Source organism: Lampetra planeri, chromosome 39 (assembly GCF_965212315.1).
Source record: "Lampetra planeri chromosome 39, kcLamPlan1.2.h2, whole genome shotgun sequence".
In the NCBI taxonomy this organism is placed as follows: domain Eukaryota; kingdom Metazoa; phylum Chordata; class Hyperoartia; order Petromyzontiformes; family Petromyzontidae; genus Lampetra; species Lampetra planeri.
In genome coordinates, this window is record NC_136145.1 from 7668122 (window position 1) to 7683043 (window position 14922).

Here is a 14922-nt window from a genome sequence, read left to right on the forward strand (position 1 = left end):
CTACGAGCCCGATCCGTCCTGCAGCCCTGGCGGTTCCCCTCTGCGGAGACATCGCACAGTGGAGGGACACGCCAGCGTTGTGAAAGTGCCGGCACACACACGTTTTGCGTCTTGCGAAGGGCGTCGTGAAGTTGTACGTGTGCATGTTGAACTTCTTTCGCACCGTACGTAGCCAACCGTGATAACCGGAGGCGCGTTTGTCACGGCTGAATGGAGTCGCTCTACCAGCCCCAGTCGAGAACCCCAGCAAGGCCCACATCAGATATGACGTCATCGATACGCGGACAAACAGCTTCGTGAAGGAGACACTCTCCGTTCTCTCTTTTCAGAATCAGAATATTTATTTACACTCGGAGGAATCCGATGAGCTACAAAGCTCTTTTTCACGTATGCCCAGTAGTTCTATGCACGGCGGCTGCCCATGCAAACGCTTATCCAGGTAAAAAAAAAACCCTGCTTAGCTTCCGAGATCTGACCAGCTCGGGTGCATTCCGGATGACTTGGGGTCATCGGCGGCAGCGTTGGGCAGGGTCGTGTAATCTCTACACGTATTCTTCTTGGTTCTTTCGGTAAAGTCACGTAGAAGGGAAATAATAAAATAATTAAAATAAAACATAAAATAATATAATACATTGTTGTATTTTTTATTATTTTATATTTCCCTTCTACGTGACTTTACCGAAAGAACCAAGAAGATGAATCCCTGCAGTCACGAAAGCTTCAAATCGAAATCTCTACACGTCTGTCATGCACCGCGGGGGGCACTGCCATTGAAACATTCATCGACCGGTGACGTGAAAGCACCTTCAGAAATCCCATCGACACAGGCGGCCTGAGTCACCGCTTGCTGTGTCACGTGGACCACAATACCGCGCTGACCTCATCATGGAGCGTTCACCATCATCACGCGAACTCGGCTCATCCTCGCAGCGGCTTTTGGCGAGCCATCGAACGAAGACGGTCGCCGCCGTCTTGAACGCCCTTCCCACCACCAATATTAGGAAGCCAATGGACCGATGCATTTTGAAATCATTTAGACTGAAAACTTTTCCCTTTAGAACTGCTGCTTTTTGTGTTTAGTTTGTTGTCCTTCCCCCGCGCCTCCGATTAGCACGGTTCGGCTACGTACGGTGCGAAAGAAGTCCAAGGTACATACGTACATTGGAACCGCGTCCGATAGCAGGGCCACATTTCTGAGCGACTGTGACATGGCACGCGCAACCAAATGAACGGAGGGACGAACCAGCGCCATCGATTCTCGCTATACCCCGAGGGCGCAGCCTTTCCCTGCGCGTGCACAACAGCAGCGGTGCGGCTGAGTCGATGCAGGTAATGCGGGAACCATGCGCTCAATTAGCCATTCAATTACTCGTATTGACCACACCTGGGGTGGCGGTAGTGGTAGTGGTGGTGGTGGCGCCACGGTGGCTAGGAGATGTTAACTACCTCGCCTGGTATAAAGCAGGTCGTGGGTTCGAACCCGAACCTGACGCCTGCTGCTGTATATTTGGAGCCGGCACGTTTCTGTCCCTCGTTCCTCGGCTTTTTCCCTCCACATTTAAAAACACACGTTTGGAGTATTTGGCTGCTCAAAATTTCAACGTGATGAGCCGCTTCGTCGAGATATCAGTTGTGGCCAGGTAGCTTCTGAAATAGAGCTAACGCAGCTCAGTGGGCTTTACCTGGTAAAATAATCCGTTTCAAACAGTTTAATTAGTAACGGCCACGAATTAAATGTGTTTCTGCACTTAACGTGGCTAAAATCCAGCTCGGAGAATCAAGTTCAAGTTCATTTATTAGGTATAGCCCTGTGAGCCATTCGGCTCTTGAATCGGGTGCAACCGCAACAAACAAAAAACAAAAACATGAACAAGAAAACATCTTAAAGTGAATATGCGCAAACAGAAAATCCAAGAAAAGACAGCAAAATATTGCAGAAAAAGCACCGTACACCAACGCTGTGTGCAAAAATCCCAGTGGGATGCAAAATCCCAGTGGGATGCAAAATCCCAGTGGGATGCAAAATCCCAGTGGGATGCAAAATCCCAGTGGGATGCAAAATCCCAGTGGGATGCAAGAATGAGATGGACGTCTCTCAGTGGCGTGGGTTGGTGGGAAAGCGCCGTCCCTCGACTTTGTGGACCAGAGGTCACTGTAAGGAGTCTCAGAGGTGGCTCTGTGGTGTCCACTTCCGTGGACAGTTCTCACACACAGAGGGTTTGCGCCGCTCTGCGAGGGATCCGAACGGATTCTTCGTCTCGCGATGTGCGCTGAGACCACAAATGGGATAGAATCGTGGGAAAAGTCAAATGTAATTTTTTTTATAAGTGAGCTGATTTGGAGTCAAATTCCCCTCCCTCCCCCCCACCCCCGCCCAAGCTTTGCGGTCCTATATATATTAAGGTATTTACATTTTTTAAAACTTTAATTAATTGAATTCACCCAAAAATTATATTTCCTATTTCGCGTTGAGCCACACTTGTGAAGTTGGGTCATTAACACGCACACACAAAGACAAAGATCCTCCATATAGCTTAACAGTCTTTTGGGGAAAGTGCCGTTAGCGAGCACCTATGTAGGCCAGCACGGCACATGAGAGGGTCGGTGGCCAACACCACGCCCGGCCGCCTTTGTCTCCCCAGTGGCGATGTTAACACACCGCACCAGGTACTAATTTGGGGTTGAGTTCACCTAGGAGAGGCTCAGGACCGCTTCAGATAATCGTCGCTGGTACTGGCCGGGAGCAGGAATCAAACTCGGGTCGCCGGGTTCATAGTGCAGCGTCCTAACCGCTACACTACCACTCCCTACACGCACGCACGCGCCTTTAACTCGCCCCTTCACACGCGCCGCTCCCCGCCGCACCGTTGCGATCTCAAACAGCTGCTGCTGCTGCCACTTTCCGCGTTCCCAGTTTGCGGACAAATTCGAGGAAGTGAAGGCAGCGTTGCTGAGGACAAAATACAAACCCCACAGCAGCCCCGACATCGCCATCGCGGCCGCCCAGGTGAGAAGCATACAAACACAGGACAATTATTCTTCTTGGTTCGTTCGGTAAAGTCACGTAGAAGGGAAATAATAAAATAATAAAAATAAAACATAATAAAATAATTCTCACGACGTTTCGGCCACAACGCAAGCAGCCGTCTTCAGGTGAAAACCAGGTCTGTCGAGGTGACAGCGTCTGAATGAAACAGCACCATGCTTGGAGCATATATATAAGCTGGGTTGGAAGGGGGGAAAAGGGCGCCTTGACAAAATTATTTATTATTTTATTACTTCCCTTCTACGTGACTTTACCGAAAGAACCAAGAAGATGAATCCCTGCAGTCACGAAAGCTTTAAATCGAAACAGAACAATTCTGTTCATCAAATAATTCGGATTTTCCTCTTTTTAAAGCTTTCCAACGAAGGTTGAACGTGTGTATGCACGAGCTCAGTCAGTCCGTCCGTTTGCCTGCACGTTAGTGTGTAACAGTGGCCACGGTAACTCTCGTAACGATGATTTCAATATGGACCGAACTTCAGTGGCCGGTTGTGCTGTTGTCGAGGACTTGCCCTGTATATAAATGACCAAATTGACCAAAGGTGTTGCCTAAAAACGGAGAGATACAAACTGGCGCCAAGAGCACCTGGCTCGGCCACCATAGCCGCCTCCTCCGAGTGCCGTGATCTCGTCGCCACACGGGAGACGCTCCGCTTCCTGCGCGCCAACCGCGAGCGCTGCCCGCCGCTATCGCCAATTCATTATTTCCAAGGACGAAAAACGCGCATCCGCACGGCCAGGTTTTTATTCTCGTCCGCACCGTTTTCGCTCGGCCGCTCTCTCTTTCTGCCCTCAGGGCCTGCGACGAGGCCAGTCCAGGCGATCGGCGCGACCTCCCGTGCCCGACGAGACGTTTGGAGCCCTCCCGGGCCAGGTGGCGCTGCCCGAGAGCGAGTCGACGGGCAGGAGACCGCCCCCGCACAGGTACCCAGATCCGGCGTGTCCGGGGGCGTGCGCGGTGACCTCGCGACCTCGCGACCTCGCGCCCGTCGGCTCTGTTTCCATTGCGTCGGGTGTGTGCCGAGCCGGTCCATGCCGCCGACTTCGCGCCGTTAGCCCCGCGCCTGGCCCTGCTTGGCCCCCCGAGTCAGATGCCTTGTGCGTGAGGCCGGCGAATCAGAGTTTGGCTCCGGCTGGGCACAGCAAGGAGCCAGCGGTAAAGCCACGCGCGCAGTGGGGACTCCATGCTGGCTCGGGTCGGGCGTGCCACAGTGGAAAAGAGGTACAAGCGGTCCATCGCGGTAGGGATCCGGTGTCCGAATCCCCCTGCAGTCAGCGACGGACGGACGCGTGGCGTCGCGAAAAATGAAAGATCTTACGGAGCTGCCGCGGGGTGTCCCGCATGTGACGGAGCGATGCGGACGAGGGGAGGGTCACAAAGCTGGCTGGTTGCTGGATCCTGCGAGGGCGGACCCCGCAGGTCGGGTCTCGACTCGGCAACAGCCGCCGCATCTGGAAGACGGCTGAAAGCGGCGGCGAGGCGAGGTGACATGAACGGCACAAAGTAGTTCGTGTCGCAATATGGAGGACGTCAACAAGTTACAGCGGTCGGGAGGGCGGGCGGCCCCAGGGTGGAAGTGAGTAACGGGCGCTTTCAGCGGCGCTCCGCAGAGGTCGCAACGGGGTACCCGATACCCTGCCCAATACCCGGCTACCCGTACCCAGCTAGGTACGGGTACGGGTACCCATTTGCGACCCTGGTGCGGCCGGGTACGGGTACGGGTAGGCCGTGAGTCACTGGTGAGTAACCGTCTGTCACTCATTTCCCAACGTCTTGTCTCTTCTCACAATTCAAGTTCCTAGAATCAACCCACCCGCGCCTGCAACATGGCTTCATCCCAGAGGTCGCAATCGGGTACCCGATACCCGTACCCGGGTACGGGTAGGGTACGGGTACGGCCGGGTACGGGTACCCGTTTGCGACCCTGGTGCGGCCGGGTACGGGTAAGGAATCAAACCCCGTTTGCGACCTCTGGCGCTCTGCCACGTTCAACGGAGGCGGCCGCGTTCCATCCGTCTCCGCCGATGCCACAACGGGCGGCGGACTCTGGCGGCGTCAGACGCCCGCCCCTCGCTCCGCCTGCGGCGGCCTCCGGCTACGCAGCGGCCCCAGGGCCACCTCGGTGTCGCTGGCCCCGGGTTCGCCCGACGTACGAGAGGGCCTCCCCCGAGTAACACGACTCCCTTTTGTTCCGCGCGTTGAATGCCGAGGCTTGCGTCCAAGCAAGGAGAAGAAAGGGGAGGGGAGCTCAAGCACAACCCCCTGACCTTTGGCAAATCAAACGCGACCTTCAGAAGCAACGTGAGCCCACGCAGAGCGACGGGCGGGGTTGACCCCCCCCCCCACCCCGTCGCCCCACGGAATAAGACCTTCGTCAAAATAATCGTCGTCGTAATCATCGTAGTTATTTACTCATCCGGCAAAGTCTCACCGAGTCTGAGCGCCCCCCACCCTCCCCCGTCTCGTGAGATGGAGGAGGAGGAGGGTGAGGGGCTGTGGTGGTGCACGAGGCGCCACCAAGACAAGAATCGACGATCGCCGACGCCGCACCTCCGATTAGCACGGTTGGTTACGTACGGTGCGAAAGAAGTTCAACATGCATACTTCCTTACAACATTAAAATATATAAATATAAACACGAACAATGGGCTAACGTTTTAGGCACTAGCCCTGTATCAGTAACGATTCTGAATTTGGCCTCTTTTCAATGTCAACTTTTTTCAATTTCAAATATTTATTTCTGCGTTTGGTAAAATATTTGTTGTTGTAAACATTAAGACAAAAAATTTGCTCAATCGTGAACAACAGTGGTCGAGACTGAGGATGGAGTAGCAGCCAGAGAGCGGCACCTCCAGCACAGAGACGCAGCGATGAAATCGGCTCCTTTGGAATCGACATCGCAATCATCGCCCCCGACTGCGCACAACTGGGCAGGACCCTCCTGTGAAACAGTCGTGAGACTCCGGGGGTGAACAAGCGTCGTCCTCGTCATCATGATACAATACGAGAGATGGCGACGCTTTCGAAAAACCTTCATCCGGCAGTGGATAGGTCAGCGGTCGGCAACCAAAGTAACAAGAGGAGACATTTTTTTCGAATTCGCTACAAAACTCAAAACGTTTCGAGAGCCGCAACGCGAATAGACACACGCGGTATGTCACGAAGCAATCAGAGAGATTCGCATGCGGTGCCGGAGCCGCGGGTTGCCCACCCCCTGGGATAGATCATGACCGACGATGACGACGACGACGATCATCATGAAACTCAACCGCTTCACGCGTTCTTGCGCCTCGCCGATGCGAAAGGGGGGACGGCCGCTTGAGCTACCGCGACAGGTGACCCCACGTCGGCATGGCTACCACGCGGAGATCGCGTCGCGTCTGCGCTTCACGTGTCGGCAAAGACGATCGCGTCGCGACGGGCGAGTGCGTGGACGGAAGGCTGGGTGGGCGTGTGGGTAATCGAGTGCCTGAGCGAGCGGGCCGGTCGGCGAGTGAATGCGTGAGTGAGCGGGTGGGTGGGTGAGTCGGTACGTGGATGAGGGAACGAGTAGACAGATGAGTGAGTGAGTGTGTAGTGTGTGAAGAGGTAGGAGGTTGAGCGAGTGCTCAGGCAGTCAAACGAGCGAGTGGCTATGTGTTTGAGTAACTTCGTGAGTGAGTGAGTGAATGCATGGGTGCATGGGTGATTGAGTGTGCAGGCGAGTGAGTGGTTGCATGAGTGGGTGCATGGGTGATCAATTGACTGATTGAGGGCTTGCGTAGGCGAGTAAGTTAGTGGAACGCCAGCAAGTGGCCGAGTGAGAGCGAGAGCGGGCACGCACACGAGTAACTGTTCGTCCGGCACGAAATTCCCACCGCTGAAATCGCACCAGCGGCATCAGGAATCTCCTCACATCCCCCCCCCACCGCCAGCCATCGCCGCATGCGTGACCTCTCCCGAGCGTCACCTCTCCCGAGCGTGACCTTTGCCGAGCGTCACCTCTCCCGAGCGTGACCTCTGCCGAGCTTGACCTCTACCGAGCTTGACCTCTGCCGAGCGTCACCTCTACCGAGCGTGACCTCTGCCGAGCGTCACCTCTACCGAGCTTGACCTCTGCCGAGCGTGACCTCTGCCGAGCGTCACCTCTACCGAGCGTGACCTCTACCAAGCGTGACCTCTCCCGAGCGTCACCTCTGCCGAGCGTCACCTCTGCCGAGCGTCACCTCTACCGAGCTTGACCTCTGCCGAGCTTGACCTCTCCCGAGCGTCACCTCTGCCGAGCGTCACCTCTGCCGGGCGTCACCTCTGCCGGGCGTGACCTCTCCCGAGCGTGACCTCTGCCGAGCGTCACCTCTCCCGAGCGTGACCTCTCCCGAGCGTCACCTCTGCCGAGCGTGACCTCTCCCGAGCGTGACCTCTGCCGAGCGTGACCTCTCCCGAGCGTGACCTCTCCCGAGCTTGACCTTTGCCGAGCGTGACCTCTCCCGAGCGTGACCTCTCCCGGGCGTGACCCCTCCCGTGCGTCTCTCCCAGCAGCTTGGTGAACGGCCAGGAATTGGAGGCGGAGCTGGCCGCCCTGCGGGGAGTGAACGCCGAGCTCAAGGCCTCGCTGGAGACCGCCGACGGTGTCACGGAGGCGAGCGTGAGGGAGACGGCCGCCTGCCGGCAGGAGTGCGAGGCCCTGCTGGCCAAGGTGAGCTGGCGCCTCCCAGCCGGTTTTGCGCACCCGCCACGACCCACAGAGCATGAGCGGATGTTGTTGCTTCATCTCCGCGGTGGACGTGATCTCGGGCTGCCACTCTGTCGTTGGTCTCGGCCACTGGTCATCATCATCATCATCCCTTTCAGTGCGGTGTCCTCCCCACGCACACTTGTTTTTTTACGACTACTACTGTACTACTGTTATTTTTATTAGCAGTCATTGCGGTCAATTCCGTAAGACGAAGGGGAAATCCATCGTGAGAATTGAGAGTGCCACAGAAAAATAGCGCGGGCCCGGAAGAAAAAAACAAGCTTTAAACAACGCGCAACAACGCACAACAACACACAACAACGCGCAACAACGCACAACAACGCACAACAACGCGCAACAACGCGCAACAAAGCGCAACAACGCGCAACAACGCGCAACAACGCGCAACAACGCACAACAACGGACAACGCACAACAACACACAACAACGCGCAACAACGCGCAACAACGCACAACAATGCACAACAACGCACAACAACGCACAACAACGCGCAACAACATGCAACAACGCACAACAACGCGCAACAACGCACAACAACCTGCAACAACGCACAACAACGCGCAACAACGCGCAACAACGCACAACAACACGCAACAACGCGCAACAACGCGCAACAACGCGCAACAACGCGCAACAACGCGCAACAACGCGCAACAACGCGCAACAACGCACAACAACGCACAACAACACGCAACAACAACACGCAACAACGCGCAACAACGCGCAACAACGCGCAACAACGCAAGAGGACGTCTCTAACCGGCGCACATTCTCCAATCGTCCGGTTCCTCGTCCCGGCTCTCAGACCAAATCCGTGCGTGCCGCTCTCCGTGCTTCTTGGCGCGCCTCTCAGCTTCCACTCCGATTTCTTTGTTACGTTTAACACTTAGGAATTCTTTGTCACGGTTGCCGCGTGCTTCTGATCCACACGCCAGAGCGGGTCACGTACGGCGTCTCAGAGACACCGCGGCAAAAACACGGTTTGTAATTTACGCGCGGTGACGAGCTTCTCAAAAAATACTCGGCACGTTCGTCAACAGCACAGCGTGTGGCCTGCAAAGGGAAAATTATATAACGGGCGACGTTTCAGGCAACGGCTCTTCTTCAGGGCACGAAGGACCACGAAGATGGGCCATCGGCTGAGACGTGATCGGTACGGTGTTTAACCGAAAAAAAAATGAGTTGACAATTTTAAAATGTTAATCTTTCTATTTTTTCAACTCCGTGCAACTGCTGATCTTTTTTTTTTTCAAAGGAGGCTTGCTTTTAATGCGCGGGGGCAATGTTAGAGCATGTTTGAATGTTTGAGGGTTTTTGAAGGTGAGTTTGGTCTAGCCACGGAATGGACTGGGTATCTAACAATTTATTGATTCAAGTTAAAATCAATTCCTACACGGATGGCACACGCACACACACACACGGAATTAACTGTAAGAATCAATTACTTTGCAATTCGTGCAAATTATATTTAAAGGTCACCTTTGGGTCAATGGAAAAGACAAGGTAGAATACAGAAGAAGACAGCACACAGGAGACAAACAGCACAAACGAGACCAAGACCACCGTCAGGTCTTCTTGAATCGACTTTGTGACCCCAAATCGTGACCCCAAATCGTGACAATTCTTCGAATGTCAATCGGGGCTCCATCCTTGGGTGCATATCGCCAGTGCACGGTGGCTCCCGTTGAGTGAACCCATTCACCGGGTCTTTACGGTGGACTTCGCGGCAGATGCCCGTGACCAAATCGGTGGGAATGCAACCGATCTCGGCAGATCTCGAAAGCTAAGCAGGGTGTTTTGAGCCTGGACATCGCTTTGATGGGCGACGATCATCGTAACAAATTATGTGGTGCTGCTGCTGCTGCGTTGGCAGTGGTGCACAAGCACAGACAACAACAACAACAAATACTCGACACATTCGTCAATAACACTGCGTGTGCGGCCTTACAATAAATAGGAGACGTTTTGGTAAATGGGCCTTCTTCATAGCAACGTAAATAGAGAGGCCAGAGTGGTGGAGTTGACAATAAGAGCTGCACTTTACACCATGGGGTCTCGTAACAATTACATTTGAATTGTTTTCTAATGACCAGCTATTAAATGGGCGTGTGAATATTTACCTAATAGTACAATTCCTTAACTGGTCAAACAGCTCACTGTAGCCTGCTGCTGAGCTGTGTGCCGGGCAGAGGACAGCGCAGTGAAATCAACCGTTGTACCGTACGCCCCAATCCACCAAACCCACGCTGGTGGCATTGCAACACGCACGTCGCGGGAAGGCCCTCATCCAGCAGCGGACTGACACGGCGGGTTGCCCGAGTCGCAGCCGACGGACACGCCGCTAGGGCCACGCCCCCCACGGCGGCGACTAATTCGTGCCAACCCCTGACCCCCCCTGACCCCCCCCCCTCCTCCCCTCGCTCGCCGCCCCACGTGACCGCCCGCTCGCCCACACGCTGGCCGGACTGCCGCTTTTGAACTTCAAAGGCGGGCGACATCCATCGAACGCGGGGAGCTTTGGACCGAAAGGGCTTTTGAGAAGGCCGCGGGCAGAGCGCGCCGGCGTTTGGCGGGACCGGCGCGGCCAGCGCGTCATCGGGGAGCGGTTTAATCACCGCGTAATCCTCGCGTTTGAAATCCCACGTCCCGGCGACCGCCGACTCAAAAGGTCACTCGCGGGGAGAGCGTCCGCGCACGAAGAGGCGCTAACGAGCGAGCCGCGCACGCCACCTACCTGGCGTCAGGACCCGCAGAATCTCCAGTGCCACCCGTGCGACAGTTCTAAAGAGTTCCTTCGTGCAAACGACCCCCTCCGCTCACATTCGGCCATGAACACTGAGAATCTTCACACGGCCCACGCGGGAAATCCACGTGGCAAGCAGCACAACGAACACGTGCCAGAGCTCAACGAAGTGTACGTGAGAAGGGCTCGCAATGGGAAAGTGTTGAGTTCAAATCCGGGTTGGTGGTTGTCTCAGTCCATCACACCCCCGGGGGTGGATAAAGTACGTACCACTTTGTGGGGAAGCCAACAGACGGTTGGGTTATCCTACGGAAAGACTCGTGGAAAAACCACCACTGCCTCATTGCTGCAAATAGGAGACGTCTCAATGTTCATTTGAGCAATACAACATTTAGAATAATTAACTACTTTCATTCACCACCACCACCACGGGAATCACAAGCATGAGAGCAATGACAAAGGGTCCTTACAGGGGCTTCCACGCGTTATTCCCGCATTATTAAAGGCCGCAACTTTGCAGGGTAGACCGTGTACAACCCTGCAGTGGCACGATCCATTGTGCTCCGAGCACACAAACCGTCGCGCCTCGCAAGGGAGGCCCTCATCCAGCAGTGGATAGAAAATGGCTGCAGTTGCTGATTTTTTTTTTATTGTAACCATGGTTGCTGAGAAGAGGCACAAAGGTCCACAATCCTCAGCGGCCAGCAACAAACAGCACTTATCAAAGCTGTAATCGTTAAAAAAAAAAGTGTAATGCATCTCTTGGAATGAGCGAGGTTATTAGAATAGCTTTGGAAAATGAGACCATGGGAGGGAATTCCAGAGTGGCGCAGTGCGAAGGAAGAAGCGGAAACATTGTGGTTGAGTGGGTGAGTGAGTGAGTGTGATGAGTGGGTGGGTGAGTGAGTGGGTGAGTGTGGTGAGTGAGTGGATGAGTGAGTGTTGTGAGTGAGTGGATGAGTGAGTGATGGATGAGTGAGTGAGCGTTGTGAGTGGATGAGTGAGTGAGTGAGTGTTGTGAGTGAGTAGATGAGTGAGTGTGGTGAGTGAATGAGTGAGTAGATGAGTGAATGTGGTGAGTGTGGTGAGTGAGTGAGTGAGTGGATGAGTGCGTGAGTGAGTGGATGAGTGAGTGAGTGAGTAGATGAGTGAGTGTGGTGAGTGAATGAGTGAGTAGTTGAGTGAATGTGGTGAGTGTGGTGAGTGAGTGAGTGGTGAGTGGATGAGTGAGTGGATGAGTGAGTGTGGTGAGTGAGTGAGTGGATGAGTGAGTGTGGTGAGTGTGGTGAGTGAGTGAGTGTGGTGAGTGAGTAAGTGAGTGGATGAGTGAGTGAGTGTTGTGAGTGAGTGTGGTGAGTGGATGAGTGAGTGTGGTGAGTGTGGTGAGTGAGTGAGTGTGGTGAGTAAGTGAGTGGATGAGTGAGTGAGTGTTGTGAGTGTGGTGAGTGAGTGAGTGAGTGGTGATTGAGTGGATGAGTGTGGTGAGTGAGTGGATAAATGAGTGGTGAGTGAGTGGATGAGTGTGGTGAGTGAGTGAATGAGTGGATTAGTGAGTGTGGTGAGTGGGTGGGTGAGTGAGTGTTGTTGTTGTGAGTGAGTGAATGAGTGTGGTGAGTGAGTGGATGAGTGAGTGTGGTGAGTGAGTGTGTGTTGTTCTTGTGACCTGCGGTGTCGTGATTGAAAACAGTACGGACGATACAAAACAGTCAACTAAAAACTATTACAACTATTTTATTTACCAGATAAAGCTCACCGACTTATATAGCTCTTTCTCAGAAGCAACTTGGCCACAAGTGATAGCTAAACGCAGCGCCTTGTCGCATGTGGGAATTTACAGCAGCCAAATGCTCTAAGCGCGTGACGTTGATTCTAAATGTGGAGGGAAAAACCGGAGGACCCGAAGAAAAATCCACGCGACCACGGAGAGAGAGAAACACCGCAGACTCCAAATACAGGCGGTCTCCAGTTTGCGGCGGTCGGGTTTACGACGATCCACATTCATGACGTTTATACAACACCACGGCGGATCGATTTACGGCGAAGAAACTTAATTTACGGCGAAAAAACTTAATTCATGGCGCACCCGCCGACATTACCCCGAACGCATTAGAACAGAGACGGTCTGATTTCCGATGCCACTCGGCGTGGAGCTTTTGTTCTTCTCAAGTGTTGTTGTGGATGTTTCCCTGTGAAACCCCGTTGGGTATGTCCGATAAAAGGACAGGGACATTGGCAAGGGGTGTTTCTATTGTTGCCACTGTCCGTGGGAAAGCGGGGTCCCATTTGTGACCGTCCGATTCACGACGGAGTTTCTAGGAACGCATCGCGTCGTTAAAGCGAGGACCGCCTGTGTACTGTACAGGGGTCGCGACCTCACCCGCGACCTCCTGCACACCGGGCGAGGGAGATAACACCTCGCCGCCGCGACATGGCGAGACGTAGACCAAGGTGATGATGACCCCGAGCCATTCAGCGTGCATTCCGCGTTCCTGTGACGGAGCTCAGGACATCCACGTGACAGATCCCCTTGCTGTGCGCATATTTAGCGGTTGCCACGGCAATGACGAGGCAAAAGATACCTTCTCCTCCGCAATATGACACAAGAAGGCGCCTGAATCGCTGCGATGGAGAAGGGCGGTTGCACGACACGTCCTCGCTTTGGGGCGGCCTTATTGACAAGGCCTGAGTTGTCGTTATTCCAGGGACGCAAGAGCCGACTTCGCGTTCTCTGCAAAAAGGGATGCTCGCCACAATTCACGCTCAGCTTTGCGAGCGAGCGAGCGAGTGGCCGCGTGCCACTGTCCGTAAGCGATGGCCGCGACCTATCGGTGGGATTAGCGTCGGGGGTCAGGTCGAGCGGCCGCGACCTATGGATTGGGTTGTCCTTTACGGGCGGGATTAGGCTTCAGATTAGTGGTAATGACTTTTTTCCACTTCCCGCAGGGCGCAATAAAGACACGCACGCGCGCACAGTTTACCGCCAAGCGCACAAAGGTCGCGGACGCGACAGTTGCGCTATTCGGTGAGGCGCGCGCCGTAGACGAGCGACTATTGCACGACCGCCTTTCTTTCGTCAAATTCCTTCTCCGCGGCGGTTTTCCGCAAGAGGGCCCCCATTGTGGCTGCCGCACTCCGCCGAGATAGCGCGCGTGCGCACAACCATCGCCTTTTACACATCCCCGCGAAATAAATCAACCGAGGGGGGCAAAGCCGGGGATAGATAAATAGCGGGGGGCCCGCGACGGGTCCGGCACTTCGCCGCCACTCCCAAACCTCCTCGCTCGTGTCCTCGTTCACGGCCGCCCGCCGTTTCGAGTGGCCCCTGGGGGAGGGGTCAGGTTCACTGCTCCCCCCGCCCCCCCCCCATGTTCGGGGTGGGGGGGCAGGGGGGGCAGGGGGGACACCTGGGCACGTGGTCCCCAATTCCTGTGCACAATTTGTGCAACGGGCGTATTGGCAAAGCGCCGTGAGATGCCGTCGTGTGAAGGGCGATGCTGTCATTGTCATCATTGTCGTCGTCGTCGTCATCGTCGTCGTCGTCATCATCGTCGTCATCATCGTCGTCGTTGTCATCATCGTCGTCGTCGTCGTCGTCGTCGTCATCATCGTCGTCGTCGTTGCCATCATCGTCGTCGTCATCGTTGTCGTCATCATCGTCGTCGTCGTCATTGTCGTCGTCGTGCTTGTCGTGAGCGTGGCAGCCTGCGGGACGATTCCTGTCCCCTCCAGGCCACACGGTGGAGCCCAGCGCAGCCCTCGTCCCCCCTGCACAGCCCCGAGGCAGTGCTGGGGAGTTTATTCCACATTCTCGCGGCAAGAAGAGCAAAGCTATCGATATGGCAAATCCACTATCTACTTGCTCGCAGTGTATTACTAATTTTAATCGAACCCCTCCTTCTGAGAATGATGATGGGCAGATTTGATCTCCCGCCCGAGATTTGAACTCGTGACCTTGTGATTGCGAGTGGCGGAGCGCTCTCTAACGGCAGCGGTGCACGGCTCGCGGTTTGCGAAGTGAAGGGGCGTCGTGTTCGCGTGATGTTAACTCCCTCGCCTGGTATGCAGGAGGTCGTTGGGTTCGATCCGACCCTGATGCCCGCTGTACATTTGGAGTTTGCGTGTCTCTCTCCGTGGTCGCTTGGATTTTTACCCAGGTCCCTCCGGTTTCTCTCTAGAATGAACATCACACGTTTGAGAGAATTTGGCTGCCGTACATTTCCACGTGATGACAAGCCACTGCATCGAGCTGTCATTTGTGGCCAAGTGACTTCTGAAAAAGAGCTCAGTGGGCCTTACCTGGTAACTTAGAACAATGCAGTCAGAGAGAAGAAGCTCGACCCTTGGCAGGGGTCACTAACATGCTGGAGACGGGTCGGGAGGCGTCGTATGGTATAACA

General features: G+C 54.7%; 1 protein-coding gene across 2 annotated transcripts in view; it reads left to right on the plus strand.

Moving 5' to 3' along the window:
- Positions 1 to 14922, plus strand: part of LOC144731575 (homer protein homolog 1-like) — a 30081-nt gene that overhangs the window by 8264 nt on the left and 6895 nt on the right. The window contains exons 4-6 of one of the 2 annotated variants that reach the window (XM_078612725.1): positions 2915 to 3007; positions 3843 to 3970; positions 7563 to 7722. In XM_078612725.1, the coding sequence (XP_078468851.1) occupies positions 2915 to 3007; positions 3843 to 3970; positions 7563 to 7722 (381 nt within the window). The remainder of the gene's footprint in view (positions 1 to 2914; positions 3008 to 3842; positions 3971 to 7562; positions 7723 to 14922) is intronic. The other variant, XM_078612726.1, reaches the window with a different exon arrangement.